This window comes from Mustela nivalis (assembly GCF_964662115.1).
Source record: "Mustela nivalis genome assembly, chromosome: 3".
NCBI lineage: Eukaryota > Metazoa > Chordata > Mammalia > Carnivora > Mustelidae > Mustela > Mustela nivalis.
The window spans coordinates 75,502,198-75,519,666 of NC_139022.1; the positions used below are offsets into that span (position 1 = coordinate 75,502,198).

The following is a 17,469-nucleotide window of genomic DNA, read 5'->3' on the forward strand; positions in this document are numbered from 1 at the left end:
TAGAAATAAATCATTAATACTCCAAACATATGAGTTTACCAAAATAAAAGTCATTTAATTATTCAAGAGAATGAACTATCACTAGAATGTACTTAGTGCTTTAGAAAAATTACACAAAAATGTAATCAATAGTCAGGGATCTATTTCCTAACACCAACAATTTTCAGTTTTGCTAATTTCAATGATTTATGTGATTTAAATACCAAGAATAACCTTAATTCTACTTTAATATGCTTAATACTATTTAAAGTTTTCTAAAAATTAATTTGAATTTAAAAAGTATTCTTCATTTGCTCTAATTGTGCTACTGAGCTATACAGCATGTAACGGGTAAGAATTTTATCTTAGGTACGAAAGCTTTCCCTATCTGCATCTCCTGCTCACTAGATTATACCTGGACCAAATTAGATTAGAAACTCCTTGACAGTAGGAATGCCTTGTCACTGAGATAGTAATACAAAATTTAATGTAACTATCTTAGACTATTAAGGGAAACAAGCAAAGAGTATTGTGTATATTATGCCCCATCCATGTAAAAAGGGATGGAGGACTATATATTCCTATTTATTGTTTATTTTTTAACACTGAAAGTTTTGGGGTGCCTGGGTGGCTGAGTCATTAAGCAGCTGCCTTCGGCTCAGGTCACGATCCCAGCTTCTGGGACTGAGGCCTGCATAGGGCTCTCTGCCCAGTAGGAAGTGTGCTTCTCCCTCTCCCAATCCTCTTGCTTGTGTTCCTCCTCTGGCAGTGTCTCTCTCTGCCAAATAAATAGATAAAATCTTAAAAAGTAAAAATAAAAAAGTAAAACAGAAAGTCTCTGGAAAGATACACAAGAAAATAATAACCATGATTATCTAATAGGAACTAAGCAGATGTGGGTCAGGGATGAGAGACAAACATTTCAATATATATCTTCTTGCTTTTTTTAAAGATTTTTTTATTTCTTTGAGAGGGCGGGAGAGAACACGAGCTGGGGGACGGGCAGAGGGAGAGGGAGAAGCAGATTCCCCACTCAGCAGGGATCCCCGAAGCAAGGCTCAGTCCTAGGATGCTGGGATCACCAGGACACCAGACACTGGGATCACAATTCCAGGACACTGGGATCATGACCTAAGCCAAAGCCAGATGCTTACCAGCTGAGCTACCCAGGCACCTCTCTTTTTCCATTTTTAAGCTCTGGAACTATGTAAAGGTGTTGCCTATTCAGAAATTTAAATAAATTCATCATTTAACTGTGTAAAAAAAAAAAAAAAAGTACAACACAGCTGAAACAACAATACAAAGTTAAAGGAAAAATAGTCCATCTCTGGCAATAGACTGCTAGGTATTCATTACATATGTCTTCTTCCTTGACAAACATTTGTCAACCTCCCCTGAAGTTAAGTGAGACCATCAGAATGAGTTCTAGTCAAGGACATAACATGAGGCTGGGTTTCCTAAGGCCCCAGGACGGAGTCAGGCTTAGAGCATTAAATAAATGAAAAAGGCTGTGATCCAAGCCCAAACACACAAAAGGACAGAGCTCATTTGCTAAAGGATGCGTCATTCTGAGAGGGGACTGACAAAGACACTACCTACTCACCAATGTTCCTTGCAAATTCTCCTCATAGTCCTGACTGCAGCTACAGGAGAAATATATAACACAAGTATGGACTAGACTCAGGAGACCTGACCAGACAGAGGCGGGCACCTGACAGTGGCCCCCAGCCTCCACCCAGTTAACACAGAAAGCCTCCAGCTGGGTCACTGACCCCTGTCTTTATTTTAACTGCTGTTAGCATATCCTAATGTAAGACTAGATAATGATTTATTTTTCTACTTCCCTATTAATAACTAGGTTGCTTCCAGTTTTGTTTTGTTTTTAAAGATTTGTATTTATTTATTTGACAGACAGAGATCACAAGTAGGCAGAGAGGCAGGCAGAGAGAGAGGAGGAAGCAGCTCCCCGCCAAGCAGAAAGCCCGACGTGGGGCTCGATCCCAGGACCCCGAGATCATGACCTGAGCTGAAGGCAGAGTCTTAACCCACTGAGGTGGGTGCCCAGGTGCCCCTGCTTCCAGTTTTTTGATGACAAATTATAATCAATTATAAAGACCACAGCTATTTTCCTGAACTACATAAGTGATGCTAGGAACCAGAGCAACTCTTTCTATATACTGTCTCATTTGGTCCTCACAACAACCCTGTGAACTAGGTATTAGAGCTCCCACTTTACAGGTAAAGAAATAGAGGGTGTAGCAAAATTCATAACTTGTACAAAGTGACACCTGGATGGGGAAGCAGAACCAGAGGTCAATGGGGCACTTGGGTGGCTCAGATGGTTAAGTGGCTGCCTTTGGCTCAGGTCATGACCCTGGGGTCCTGGGATAGAGCCCCACATCGGGCTCCCTGCTCAGTGGAAAGGCTGCTTCTCCCTCTCCCTCTGCCTGCTGCTCTGCCTACTTGTGCTCTCTCTGTGTCAAAACAAAACAAAACAACAAAAACTAGAGGTCAAGTCCTAATAACTCCCTAAGTATGCTTCTAGATGGGCTCTATGTGCTAGCTGGACTATCTTGGATAAATAACCTGGTCTCAATATTCCACACCTACAAAATGAAATAATAACTATCTTTGAGGATAGTTGGAAGAATTAATAGACATATCACAGACTCAAAAAATGCAACATGGACATCGGTTTTCTGTGCTGCCATTTTCTGTCCACTCCCACACACAGCCCACTTACAGAGTAACACATCTTACCTTGAAGCCCTCAGCCCTCTCCCTTCCCACCACGGCTACTTTTCTCTCCTCGACCTTTAGATCTGGACCTCTGCTCCTTTCTACCTAAAGATTTTCCTTACTCTTTCTTTCCCACATACAAATGTCTCTTTCTGATCCCTAAAATGAGCCTAACATTTTGTATAAATACATTCACCTGAACAGATACAGACCAGAGTGCTTTTCAAAAATAAGACCAATGATGATTTTTCAGAGTACTATACTTCAGGCACAAAATTACAGAATGTTTGCAACTTAAAAAATTCAGGGTTCTTTACAACATCACTTCAGATGTTGAATAAATGTGTAACACATTTAAATGATAATCAAAATACTTGTTTCCATCCAAGAGATGAATATATTCAATCTGTTTGCGCCAAAAAGGAAAAAAAGATGAAATTATTGAGCATACCTGTTATGGGTTGAATTGTATGAACAAAAAATACATGGTGAAGTCCTAAACCCCTGTGTCTCAGAATTTGACCTTAGTTGGAATCAGGGTAATTGTAAGATGTAATTAGTTAAGACAAGGTCATACTGGAATATGGGAGGCCCCCAATCCAATATGATTACAACCTTACTGAAAGACTGTCATGTGAATAGATATGCACACAGGAAGAACACCATGTGAATGTGAAAGCAGACAGAAGAGAGAAGCATCTAGCAGCCAAGTGATACCAAAGACTGCCAGCAAACCACCAAAAGCTAGGAGCAAGGCACAGAACAGCTTCTCCCTCTGAGAACTCAGAAAGAGCTGTGAGACAAATGTTTGTTGTTTAAGCTATCCAGTTTGTGATACTTTTTTTACTCCCAGCAAACTAATACACTATCTAATCTGCCCATTATGGAATTTAAATTATATAGGCATGGCCTTAAAGAGTCATAGGAAAATCACAGTGTATTTATAATTTTTCTAATTTTAATTTCTAATTGAATTCAATTTTTAATTTCAAATATTTCTAAGCAAAAACATTCCAGTTCAGATGTGTTCAGAGTTGTGAGAATGCCCCAAGGCATTCTTACCTCAATAAACAATAAATAAACTTCTACACAATACTTAAAACCAGCTATGGCTAAGGTGGCAAGATGGCCCCATCCCATCACTAAACCTGGCTTTAGTTAACTAAGTCATGTGACTTATGCCAAAGAACTTCTATTTACTACTAATTCCACTAAGAGTTGATGAGAATGCAAGACACAGCCAAACAATTTCTGCCACTGTTAAGTGTTAATGTTTTCATTCCTGACCAAGCAACTGTTCCACTAAAACAAGGGGTTTTTCTTAGAAAAATAAACTCTGACAGAGGAGTGCCTTTATTTTCAAAGCCCACTTAGAACCCTAAGATTGTCAAATGGATTCATTTATTCTTAATTTCTTGATCATCTATTATATTCAAAGCACTAGAAGCCCCCAATTCATTCTGTGTGGATTAGTGATGAAAGGATAAGGGGCTGAACAAAATTGAGGTGAGTTAATTTTCTATGAGGAAAAAAGGAGAAAAAGAACAACTTCTCAAAGGAGACAGCTGAGTCAGGTCCTGAATGACTCATTATTTTAATAATCCATTCAATAAATATTTATTGAGGGGTGCCTGGATGGCTCAGTCATTAAGCATCTGCCTTCGGCTCAGGTCATGATCCCGGGGTCCTAGGATCGAGCCCCACATCAGGCTCCCTGGTCAGCAGGAAGCCTGTTTCTCCCTCTCCCACTCCCCCTGCTTGTGTTCCTTCTCTATCAAATAAATAAATAAAATCTTTTAAAAAATAAATATTTATTGAATGCTACAAATGAAATACAATTTAGTGGGAGATAAATATCAAACAAAAACAAACAAAACAAAACAAAAAGATAACTCGTATATGCTAATGAAGAATGATACAAGGAACTTAACTAAGATTAGGCATTCAGAGAAAATCTCTCTGAAGAATGATACTTTAAAGGTGAGACTTTAAAGAGGAGTCAGCACATGAAGACTGAAGAGATAAAGAACACTCTAGGTAGAGAGCTACCAAATGCAAAGACCACAAGATGAGAAAAAGCTCTGGGTTGCTCAGGAACCAAAGAAAGGCCAGAGTGACCAGAAGACAATGAATGCATGAATGCAGGGGAGAGTAAGACAGAAGAGTCATGAGAGAGAATTTTAACTTTACGTGAAGTAGAAGCCTAATGGAGAGTTTAAGGGGAAAGGATGAGAGTCTCTATCTTGAAAAAGAAATGAGTTAGGAGGATACTGCACCTGTCCAAGTGAGGACTAATGTAGTTTAGATCAGGGTGGGGTGATGGTGGTGGAGATGGCAAGACACACACGGACTCTGGATATATCCTAGAGCTAAAGGCAACAGGACTTAGTATTAGATTGGACATGATTGTCAAATAGGAAATGTCCAGGATAACTTCCAGGTTTCTGGTCTAAGCAACTTGTTCGGTGAAGTGCTGGTTCCTGGAATGGGAAGACCAGAAGGAGGAACAGGAAGCTTGAGATGTCTATGATACACCTATTACATAAACACATACAATATGTGTTTATGAACCTAACCTGATAAGCCTGGGGAACAGGAGAGAGTAAAGACTAGAGATGCAAATCTGGGAGTCACTGACATTTAGTACTTACAGTCACGGGAACGGGTATGTTCATAGGGGTAGGGGCAGGAGACAGTGAGAAGAGGAGAGGCAGTGAGGGGAGGTTTAGGGAAGGAGGAAAGCTTGGCTCCTAAGGTTTAGTTCTTTGAAACACCCACATTAAAAGGATACGCAGAGGATGAGCAGATAGCCAAGAAAACTGTGAAGAAGCAGGCAGCACACGAGAATGGAAACAGAGAAGAGTACAAGTTTCCACTTTAGACAAAAGAAACAGACCATACAAAGGTCCAGAAATAAATGACACCTCAGCGTGTTGTGAGAACTGCAAACTGTAGGGAATAAGATAATCAGATAGACATTTTCTTTAAAGTAATCAACTGGTAGTGCAGACAAATAAACAAAAAAACCTTTCATGAAAAAGGCTTTCATCTGCCTTCCTTTCATAAAAAGTGATTTTACGAAAAGGCAAGATCATATAATACTACCTCTTGCCAGAAATCCAGTGTTTTCACTATTGAACCAAATAATCCATCCACTAGAAGGGAAGGGACTGACTTCTCAGATTCTGCCCTGTGGTTAATGATACCCTGCTCTGTATATGCGTACACATATACATGCACATGCGGGGACAGACGGGCACACACACACACACACACACACACATACACATACACATCTTCACTTCCAAGAAGTCACTGTCTCACTTAAGGACATGCTTTGTTTCCAATCTGTTTCATTCAGCATTCAAATGGAGTATTTTCTGAGGCAGAGATGTCCCAATAGATGTGAACATAGAGCTGCTGCAGATAATGTGACCAAGTCATCAGCACAGGATCTACAGAAATCATGACCCCAGGTGGGATCCTAAGTAGCGCAGAAAGTGAGAAGAGGTCCCAGGAGAGAGCCCTGGGGGGAACGTCCATATTTAAGATGCAGGCAGAAGAGGTACCCACAAAGTAAAGCCACAACTTATTTTTGTTTACTATTTTAAAACACAGAGTAGACCACCAACACTTGAATCTTTCTTCCAAGATGAACAAATCTTCCTTGGAAATTAATATTTTGCCTGAAATAATATTTTAGAGACTCATCCCATACTACCCAAAGTTTTCTTTTTCCCATTTCTTCCGGTATTAACAAAGAGAATTTGTATTATAAGGCTTTTAGACAAAACCAAAAAACTATGTATGGTATTTATATATAAAATTGACAAGATCATATCAACTCAAAGCAGCAGAAGGAATTCAGAGGCAAAACCTCAACAAATGAATTCAATGTAATTTAATTTTAAAAGGTCTTAGGACGAATTACTTCCCAATGTGACATTCATTTATAAGAGGAAGACAGAGAACTACAGTGAAAAATCTTCCCTAAACTTGGAGAACTGATAAAAAGCATAGGTCACAACACATGACCTATTTATAAAAAAAACAAACTCTTAAATATAGACAACAAACTGGTAGTTGCCAGAGGGGAGGTGGGTGGGAAGATAGGTAAAATAGTTTGTAAGGGGGATAAAGAGTACCCTTATCTTGATGGGCACTGAGTAATGTATAGAATTGCTGAATCATGACATTGTACATGTGAAACTAATATAACACTATATGTAAATGATACATGGCATATTTTCTTTCACCCTTCCTGGGAAAGTATGATCCCAAATGTTACATGATTCAGCTCCTACAAAGCATACAATATGGTCTACTGAATCTATCTCAAATTAATCCTAGTTAGAGAAAACAAATTTAACAGTAGAAATAAAAATTTTAATTTACATTAAAAAGTCTGCTACTGACTCTGTTTCTGCTGAATATTTTAACCAAGCAAATAAGAATATAAGAGGTGCTATAGTTGCTTAGGTAGACGTCTTTCCACACTTTCTGCAGAGAGCCATCTTGTCTGTTTTTACTCCCCAAGGCATTCTTTCAGTAGTGAACCAAGGAGACACAGTTGACCCTTGAACATTGTGGGTATTAGGGGCGCCGTTCCCCAGACCACATTCAAAAATTTGAGTATAACTTTTAACTCCCCCAAAACTTAATTACTAATACTAACACTAATTATTGCTGATCAGAAGCCTGATAACATAGCCAATGAACATGTATTTTATGTATTATATACATATATAACATATCGTAACAAAGTAAGCTACAGGAAAGGGTTATGCAAACCACAAGGAAAAACATTCACGATACTATTCTGTATCAGAAAAAATGCGCATACAAGTGGACTTGCACAGTTCAGACCTGGGTTGTTCAAAGGTCAAATGTACTTCCATTTCCAGAATGTCTTCTTTACCTAGTCAGTTTCCCCTTTTTGAAGGTCTTTACGGTCAAGATAGAAAAACTGGAGTGACCCGCTAAAATCCTGCAGGTCTGGAAATGATCATCATCACAAGAGTGTCTTAAGCTTCTTACTAGCACCAACAATATGTGCTGTCCTTTGCTGAAGACGACTATTCACGTGGCTCAGTGTAATATGCAGCCAAAAGGGAGGCTCTTGTGTATTTTAAAAGCTACAATGTATACAAGGCCCCCAGTACAGTGCTTGCCATGTAAAAAAGAGCTCTAAAGTGGTAGTTAGGGTTCCTGTCTCATCTTACCCCTGAGGGCAACCCTGTGAGGAGGCAGTTTACCATTTCAAAGATGAGAACATGGCATGGGGAGGCAGGCACACAGGACGGGACACAGGACGCAAAGACTTAGTGGTCTGACTCACTCAGCTGACAGAGCAGACACACAGCAGTTCTAACAGCACACCACGCTCTCTGGTCTAGTTCTTTAGGAAGTGGTTCAGAATGGTTAAGTGCCTGCTTGCCTCTGGAGTCAATGCTGTTTTTAAACCTGGACTCCACCAGCTGTGAAGCATTAAGCAAGTTACTGAAGCTCTGAATCTGTTTACTCATCTCAAGGACCTATCTCAGAAGCCACTTTTGAGTATTAAAGAGTGGTACAAGAGTAAGAATGCAATAAATAATGGCCTTCATTCATTCAGTAAACATTCATAGGGCTTCAATTAAGGGACAGGTCAGAGTCTCCAAATTTATCTGTGTATCAGAAACATCTGGGGAGCACTGAAAAACTCCAATTCCCAGCCCACACTGGAGAGTGATTAATCACACTCGCTAAGGGTTTAGACACAGGCATCAGCGTCTGCGAAGCGCCCTTGGGTCCACATCAGTCCCAAGGACTGCAAAGAGCAGACAAGCCCGGAAAAAGCTGCATTTTAGATTCAGCAAAACTAGGTGCTCCTAGTTTACTCATCTACCTTCCCAAATGTCTCATACCTGACCCCTCCTTCGGATCCCTATTATTCTGGCTTTAGCTCAGGTCCCTCAACCTCTTCATGAACTTACTAACTTGCTCCCCCTCACCACTTTGTTCCATCCCACGTACAAGCTCAGCTCTGATCCTAGCACTCCCATGCTCAGATTCCTTGGATTAACTTTGCCTGGCTACCAATTCAGGCTAGCCTTCAAAGCCCTACACGAAAGAAAGTGGCCCAGCTCTTGAACCCTCTCCTCCCTACTCTCTTATGCTGTGGATGACCCAAATTGACTGATAACTCACTTTCCCTGGACACACCCCATATCTTCCCATCTGCAAGCCGACTCATTCCTGGGGACAAAGGAAACAACCTCACAATACTAGATAGTGTATTGCTAGATACGAAATAAAATCTCCAATTTAAAATTCCTTTTTTCCCCTTTATTTATTTTTAGTAATCTCTACACCCAATGTGGAGCTCGAACTCATGACCCCGAGTCATGAGTCCCCACTCCTCTGAATCAGTCAGCCAGGTGCCATAAAATTCTGTTCTTTTAACTATGGTAACCTTGATTTTAAAGAAACTAACATATTTAATTTCACCACTTTATATAATTTCAGATTAAACACACAAAAAACAATTCCCTTTACCTTAGTTTAAGGAGTGGCTGGGTCACCCATTTCTTTAACTTCCGTCTCCCAAATGAAGTTTTAGTATGGTCTAAGACCCAAAGTAAACTTCCTTTGGTTTTCATGTCAGTCTAAGAAAAACCAGAAGAAAAGTTTTATTAACTGGACATTGCATTTGTACCAAAACTGCTAGTTGCTCACGTGCCTTAATTAGTCCATATATCCCAATTTTAAATGTTACTGACGCCTATCATTAACGTATGACTCATAAAAGGTATTCATTTAATGTTTGATGAACACCATGTGCACATGAACACACATACAAGATATAAAGTATTGATATTTGCATAGAAAAGGGACAGTTTTATGTGTGCTTTGGGTTAACTAAGAATATTCAGAAATCTTTTAAAATATATGTTTGTCCTAAGCATTTTAAAAGTACAGACTTTTCTGCCTTGGGAAATACAGTGAAGATAATTTAATTTCCTTTGGCAATTCAGTATCCTTCCCGGCCTCTGAGTTCTAAGGGCTGATGTTCCCATGAAAACAATGAACAAGTAAAAGGTACCAGAGATGGAACTAAAACTGAACTGCACTATAGGAAATTCACCCTGGAAAGATTTTATTTTAGTCTGCTTTATTAAATCCTCAGTAAAAAATTATCGATCTATGCTCTGCTACTTCCAAGTTGAATGACTAAAAAAACTTTAACTAGAGATGGCAGGTAATTTTAACCACGGTTTCACTGTATGACAAAAAGTCAATTAATAGGTTTAAATCTTATTTGGAACATAAAATTGCTTTCACCTAAGTTTTTTTCTTTATTTTAACTTTTTTGTTTTCCTTCAAGTCATCAAGCAGGTACTTCCAGAATACTCCAATGTACTCAGATGTAAAGGTATATTCAGACATGGTCCCTCCCTTATGGTACTTATATCCAAGTGTGGGAGAAATGACACATAATTAACACAAGATGTCACTTGGCAGAAATTAACTAAGGCAAGACAAAAGCTGCTAGGCCTTAGCAGTTTAAAGCAGAGCATACACAGAAGCCACAGGTCACAGAAGGCTCCCCTGAGGATGTGCTGACTGACGAGGGCAGTCCATATCAACAACAGCACCATTTCTTCAGAGTCAAGAGCCCCACTAGCCTCCGTACAGCAAAGGGTCCGAAGAAGAGGACAGTGGGTGGAAATAATTTTCCAATTAGTTCCTGCATCACTGAAGAACCAGGCTCAGACAAGGGAGGGAGGGGTGGGAGGTAGGAGGCAAACAGTTATTTCATTGCTCTCCCTGATACCCAGTCCCACCCTCATTACCCCTTCCACTGCTCCATGGTAACAGAGGCCAGTTCAATTCAAGTGCAAAGACAAGCCAAAGATGTGAATTCTTAGCTTCTGTTTCTATAATGGCCCAAGTCCTGACAATGAAAGAGCTTTTAAGGGTATGTTTGCCTTAGGAATTTATTTTCAGAGCTGACTCCACAGCAATAGGATTTGAATAGGAAAGAAGTGGCAGAATTAAGCTAGCTAGGAATGCCAGGACCTGTGTCTTCAGGGTCTGACTACTTGCTCTTCTTCATCCAAGAAATGTCCTTTTCATTCTACTACTCTTTTCCTATTGGGCAATGTATACAGAGTTGATGAGAAAGATCTGTGGGGAAAATTCTCAATTTCCTGATAATGTAACAACAAGATCAAAATGTTATGGAATTAAAGTAGAGTTGACTCTAATATACAAGGATAGCCTGGGAGAAGGAGAAACTAAATGAGAGAAAGCAGTTAGTAATATATAAATCTAGGAGTTAGGAAAATAAATTCAGCATTTACTTTAATTTACAACAGTAATAAATATTTCTGAAGAGATTTAAACCATTTAACTCAGATGGTTCAGCTTTTCAACTACTTAGTCAAATGATTTGGAACTGCTTTTTATTTCTATGGCTTTGTGTTATGAACATTATATAAAATCTTCTCTCTAAGTGATAATTTAATAAATGAAAGCAATCAATTTAATGTCTCCATTATCTTCCTAATTCATCAATAAAGGGCAAATAAATAATGATGGAAGTTTGTGAAATGAAATTTATGCATCTTAAAATCTAATTGAGTATCACAGTAACTTGTTTTATACGTTGGATAATAAGACTAAAGACATTTCAGTGAAAAGTTAAAGGTATGTAGAAAAAATATAACAAGGAGTGCCTGGGTGGCTCAGTGGGCAAAAGTGTCTGCCTTCGACCCCTTCCCAGGGTCCTGGGATCAAGCCCTGCATTGGGCTCTCTGCTCAGCAGGGAGCCTGCTTCCTCCTCTCTCTCTCTCTGCCTGCCTCTCTGCCTCCTTGTGATCTCTGTCAAATACATAAATAAAATATTAAAAAGAAAATAACAAAACAGACAAAAAATCTGCTTTATATTAATTTTGAAAGATGATGCCTTTCCAAACAAATATTTGTTACAGAAATTATCAGGATGGGAATGTCACTTCAATAATTAAGAAGGACAGTTCTATAGTTTCCAAAGTAACCCCCAGGAAAGTATTTGATATACTTCATTCTCAAAAAAAAATGGGTTCTGCAGTTATCAATTAATAAACAGATAATGGGCAGAGTCATCAGCTAAAGATAATATTCCTGTTCTCACCTTCACTCTTAAGAACAGACCGCCACCTTATTTCAAATTCTTTTTCAAAACCATTTTGAATCAATTAGGCTTTATGTTTATCTGACCTGATTCTGTAGGATTTCAAGGTTCCTTAATGCTGTTCCATTAATTGTCATAAATTCCACTTCACCCGACAACTGTTTAAAATTCCTGTAAAAGAATGAAATGTGAGCTGTAAGTACATAAAGAAAGTTTTAAAACCAATTTAGCCATGATATAAGTACATAAAGGAATGTTAAAAACTAAAACTAAATATTCCAGTACCATTATGACAAAAATGAGTTATCTGATGGAAAATCAAACCAAAAGGAGCAAAACAAGTATTCATTGGGATACTGTATTCCATTGATGATGGTGCCATTAAACAGACTGATGCTAAAAGATAGTTGTCTCACACCATAAACAAGCACAAGGAAGTAAATGGTACCAGTATCTCTTTTTTGCATTACCAAGAATAGAACCAAACACAGTCTTTTATTATCAGCATAGCATGTGGTGGTATCTTCTGGAAAAGCTATGCAATTAGCTAGAAAAATATGTCAAGATATTTTAAAACATCCTCCTTATTCTTCAGCATGAGATCATCTTGATAAACCCTCTAACAGCTTTTAATCAACATTCTGATATATACAACAAATGGTATTTACTCTATAATTAACAACACATATTATTGGAGCTAATGTTTTAGTGGAGTATACAACTAAAAAAGTAGCAAAAATATTTTCTTAAGCTCAAAGAATTGTCTCTCTGTCCCTAAAACTATCCTAAATGAGATTAAAGTTCAGTAAATTTCAGACTTGAGTATTGAGTTGCAATGATTAATAAGTGTACACACAATTCCAATTCTGTCCTTAGCAATCTTTCTGTTAAGAAGTACATTAATCAATGCATTACTAATACAGTAATCCAATTTCCTTTATGTTTCTATCAACAGTACTTACAGATTTTATAGCTTATTTTTAAAGGCAAGAAAAATAACGGCAAGTCACTAAACTATTTGGAGGAAAAGCATGAATGTTTGCATTATAAACTACTATACTTCTCACACGGCTGTGATAAGATCTAAATATAATCCACGTTCCCAAGCCAGTTATGGAAACAAAACTACATCCAGGAGTCCAGAGTCTAAAATCAGAGCCAGTGCTGACTGAGAGATGCCTTCACTTCTAGATGACTCCCCCAGCTGAAGCTCCAGAACCCTGGAAAAAAAAATACCTTGTTGCATATTAGGAATATTGCCAAGTAAGAACTGTCCTTTAGCAGCATGATTTCTCTGATAGATTTGATGTAGTTTCCATTGATAACTTGTTAATGATTTTTAGAGGGAGGCAACTCCAACACTGACTGACAGCAGGTGTGTGTATCTACCTTTCACTCCTTCTTAGGGAAGTTAACTTAATTTGTTTCGGATTAGAGCAATTTCATGTTCTTCTGCTATCCTCATTAACAGATCGAAGTCCCTTGAAGGCAAGAGTTATTTATGTCATGCATTTTGCAACTCTTGCTGAGCCCAGCAGCACACGCACACTCAACAAATGTCTGCCATCTTCCTACAGGGAAGCCAGTTAGGGCTGGTTGGCTGGTTTCCTTTGAGTCCTAAAACCCAGAGATCTCCATAAAACACCCAGGGACAAGAATAAAATGTAAAATGTTATTTTCAGGAGGGAACAATTAGGCAGTGATTTGCTGTGTAGCTGACAAGTGACCTTTATGGTCAAAGATCCAAAATGGAAGAGTTGAGAGCCTGGACTCGAGCTGATATCCAGCCAGTTCCCAAGCAGTGAGGCAGAAGTCCTCCCCTGTTCCTGACAGTTAGGCTGAATCTACACCCTAGCAATGATTAACAGAGGAGTACGTTCATCAACTATAGACTGTACAGGGATGCTCATTTGGTATGAGAAAAAGACTAATCAAGAACCCATAATCCACAGCCTTTTCTAAAAACATCTCAGCTGTCTTCATCTCCCATGAACAGCAGAGCTGTAACATAAATAAATGGCATTTAAGATCTGTGGACTATCCAGAAATACTGTTCAGTTGGCTTTACCCTCACAAGAACTTAGTAAACCCAACAGTCCATGGGTTTTAGGTCTAGGTTTCTGAAAGCATCCTTGATCCACCAATTAGTTCAGAGTTTTGTCACCTAACTCCAACTAAAAGTGCTTCTACTATGCCTCAAATGAACCTCAGAAGCAAGGTGCTGTCAGAACACTAAAAAAGAAAGATCTGGGATTTCATGGAGCTTACAGAAGACTTAATAGGACTGCTTTTGTGTCTGTTTGCTAAGAAGTGTATGTGTGGCAGAATTTGGTTTGGACTAACACACAACCTAGTAAAGACCACTGGGGGAGCAATCTTAGAGCCCTCACCTATACTTTTACTGGATACAATTCCTGAATATCCACAATACCAAAAAGAACCCAATAAATTGAACAACCAAATGGTCTTAAGTTAGCTAACAAAACTAGACCTTTAAAGGAAAAAGTACAGGTTCCTTTATTAATTAGCAGCATTAGTAAGTTGTGCATGTAATTTTTTGTTTTAGTTTCTTCCCTTACTGAACAAGTCCCCTAGGTCTCAAAGTAGACACAGTGAGAAGCACAGAGTTTATTGAAAACTGACATCTGCATTGATTTTAATAAAAGAGATCAACCACTGGGCAATATCAAATTGGAATGATTCCTACGGAACAATAATTAGCAAGCAACATAAGAACTAAATATGTTTTTTTAAAAAGATATTACTTATTAATTTGACACAGAGAGGAAGCAAGAGAGCACAAGCAGGGGGGAACAGCAGAGGGAGAGGGAGAAGCAGTCTCTACACTGAGCAGGGGGCCAATTCAGCGCTCCATCCCAGAACCCTGAGTTCATGACCTGAGTCAAAGGTAGATGCTTAACTGACGGAGTCACCCAGGTGCCCCAAGAACTAAATATGCTTTTGGGTTTCCCCTATGCTTGGTTGATAATGTATTCTGGAGTTTTGACTCTTCTTCACAAATACACAAGAAATTTCCTTCTGTCAGTGACTAATTTCCATTAAGAATTATGTGTTTTTTGGAACTCAGAGTTGTATCTGCCAGCATCCTTAGGAATTCAACAGTATATGATCAGTGATCTGAAATACTCAAGCAATTCTAAATTATTTATCCTTCTGGAAAAAGCCAAATTTTACATGCTTTGAAATGAACCTCATAAACAATGCCTGGCTAGAATTCATGCTGTGTGAACCTGGATGAAAATCCTACAAGTAACGTGGGAAAATACCTCATTAATATTTCAGACAAGAAAAGTACAAACAATTCTTTTTTGCCCCCCTCAAGTTTTGTAATGGGAGGAAAATGTCATTGCTGAAAACTTGCCAGTAAAATTTAAGATTCTATATCATTTTTTTTAAAAAATGAAAACCAATCTTTCTGATTTAGACACAGGCAGTTAAAGGTACAGATTTTACCCAAAAGACCAACCCTTTACAAAGACACTATTTAAAAACAATTTGAAAATTAAAAAAGACCAAAAAACACACAAAACTACAATGTTACATATGAAATCTATAGTAGAAAATAGTTCTCTATGTACAATTTTCAGAATTCAGACATTCACCATTTGTCGAATCTTTTCAGGGCTAATTTAACTTATGAGTTACAAATTACCTACCACAAAACTTGTTTTATTATAGATTCACTTCTAATTGATTTGTAACACAACAAAATGACCATCTTTACATTCCTAAAAGCTGTCAAGAAGCTTATTAGAGAGGAAAATAATAAGAAAGATATATATTGAGTCTCCAGCGATTCTCCAGGAGGATACACAGGACTCGGGAGTATAGCTGTACTTACAGCTATGATTTATTACAGTGAAAGACTACAAAGCAAAAGCAGAAAAGGAAAAAGATACAGAAGGCAAAGCCTGGGGGACCTCCAATCTTCCAAGAGTCCTCTCCTGGTGGAGTCACACAGGGTGTGCTTAATTTCCCAGGCTGTGAGTTGTGATGACACATGTGGAATGTCCACCAGAGAAGCACATTAGAGACTCAGCATTTAGGGTTTACACTGGAAACTAGTCACATGGGCATCTTCTCCTCTACATGTGCGAAAATTCCAGCTCCAGCAAGTAGTTAGCATAAACCATTTTCTTTGTGAAGTTTGGGGAGAATGAGCCATTCTTATCAGAAAATACTAAAAACTTTCTCAGATGCCAATTAAGTGTCAAGCTTGCAAGTAGTTCTTTCTAAAGATGGCTGTCTCATCAGGTCTGCTATGTTAATCATTATTTTTTTGCACATCTCTCTTTTCAAATTCTAGTTCTCTTCAAGTATATGTGCTATGTTTATTCACTTTAGTATTCCTTCCAGTTTATTCTTCACTCCTAAATTGATCTTATTCTTGAATACACAGTTCATTCTTCAATCCAACCATCTCATTTCAAAGCTTTCCTATTTCTCATTCTCATTTGTTCTTTCACCCCTGGTATCATTTTCTTAATGTCTTTGAGCTCATTTTGAAGTAGTAGGTTATAGTTTTCATTTCATCTGTGAGCATCTTTCCAGCACACATTCATTTTCTGTAAGGACATTATCTGACTCCTTATTGTGTTTTTTCTTATAATAATTTTGTATAAGATTTGAATTTGGTTCTTTTTGTTTTTAATTTTAAGTGAAATTAATTTTCTGGAAGCTTTAGAACACAGGCATTGTTCTGGCTAGCTGCTGTAACCTCACACATCTTCTGTGGTTTATATGTGAGGTTCAGTTATGGTACCTGACTTTTGCTTTCATTCATAAAAGATTAAATGCATGAGAACTGTCCTTTAACCATGAACTATTAGAAAACTAGACAAATTTATTTTTTTAAAAAAATTGGGCAGATATTAGACATCAGATAGCACAGAACTGTAATCCCTGAGAGAAGAAAAACAAGTGAGGTAAATTATGACTGATTCTTTGGAGAGACCAAGGAAACTAGAATTTGTGGAGAAAGCCAGACATGACAAAGCTGCACACAAAAGAGAGCTCCAAAAATCTGTGGAAGGATCCCCTCAAGGCTTTGGTCAGGTAGGTATTGATCCTTAAAGGTGTGGGGAACCTCCACAGGTCAGGGAAAGAACCCAAGAAAACACTAGGTCAATCCATCAGGATTTATCCGAGGGTTTGTACAGGGCTTAAAATAGTTGGCCCTCTGGGGTGCCTGGGTGGCTCAGTGGGTTAAGCCGCTGCCTTCGGCTCGGGTCATAATCTCAGGGTCCTGGCATCGAGTCCCACATCAGGCTCCTCAACAGGGAGCCTGCTTCCTCCTCTCTCTCTGCCTGCCTCTCTGCCTACTTGTGATCTCTCTCTGTCAAATAAATAAATAAAATCTTAAAAAAAAAAATAGTTGGCCCTCTGACCAACTAGAGTGGAAATGTCTCAAAATACATGAGGCACTTGCTTTAGAAGCAGGAGTAAAATAGAGACAAGGATTTCCCAATCTTGATATTAATAACATTTAAATATGTATGTGTATATATGTATATCTACTACATTAAGATATAGTTTGCATACCACACCATTTATTTGGAGTATGCAATTCAATG

At 38.4% G+C, this 17,469-nt stretch overlaps 1 protein-coding gene across 1 annotated transcript in view; it reads right to left on the reverse strand.

The window, feature by feature from the left end:
* MSH3 (mutS homolog 3) overlaps positions 1–17,469 on the reverse strand; it is a gene marked incomplete at its 5' end in the record, with an annotated part of 182,047 nt that overhangs the window by 96,442 nt on the left and 68,136 nt on the right. The window contains 2 exon segments of the mRNA XM_082724737.1: positions 9,256–9,365; positions 11,962–12,046. Coding sequence (XP_082580863.1) covers positions 9,256–9,365; positions 11,962–12,046 — 195 coding nt within the window.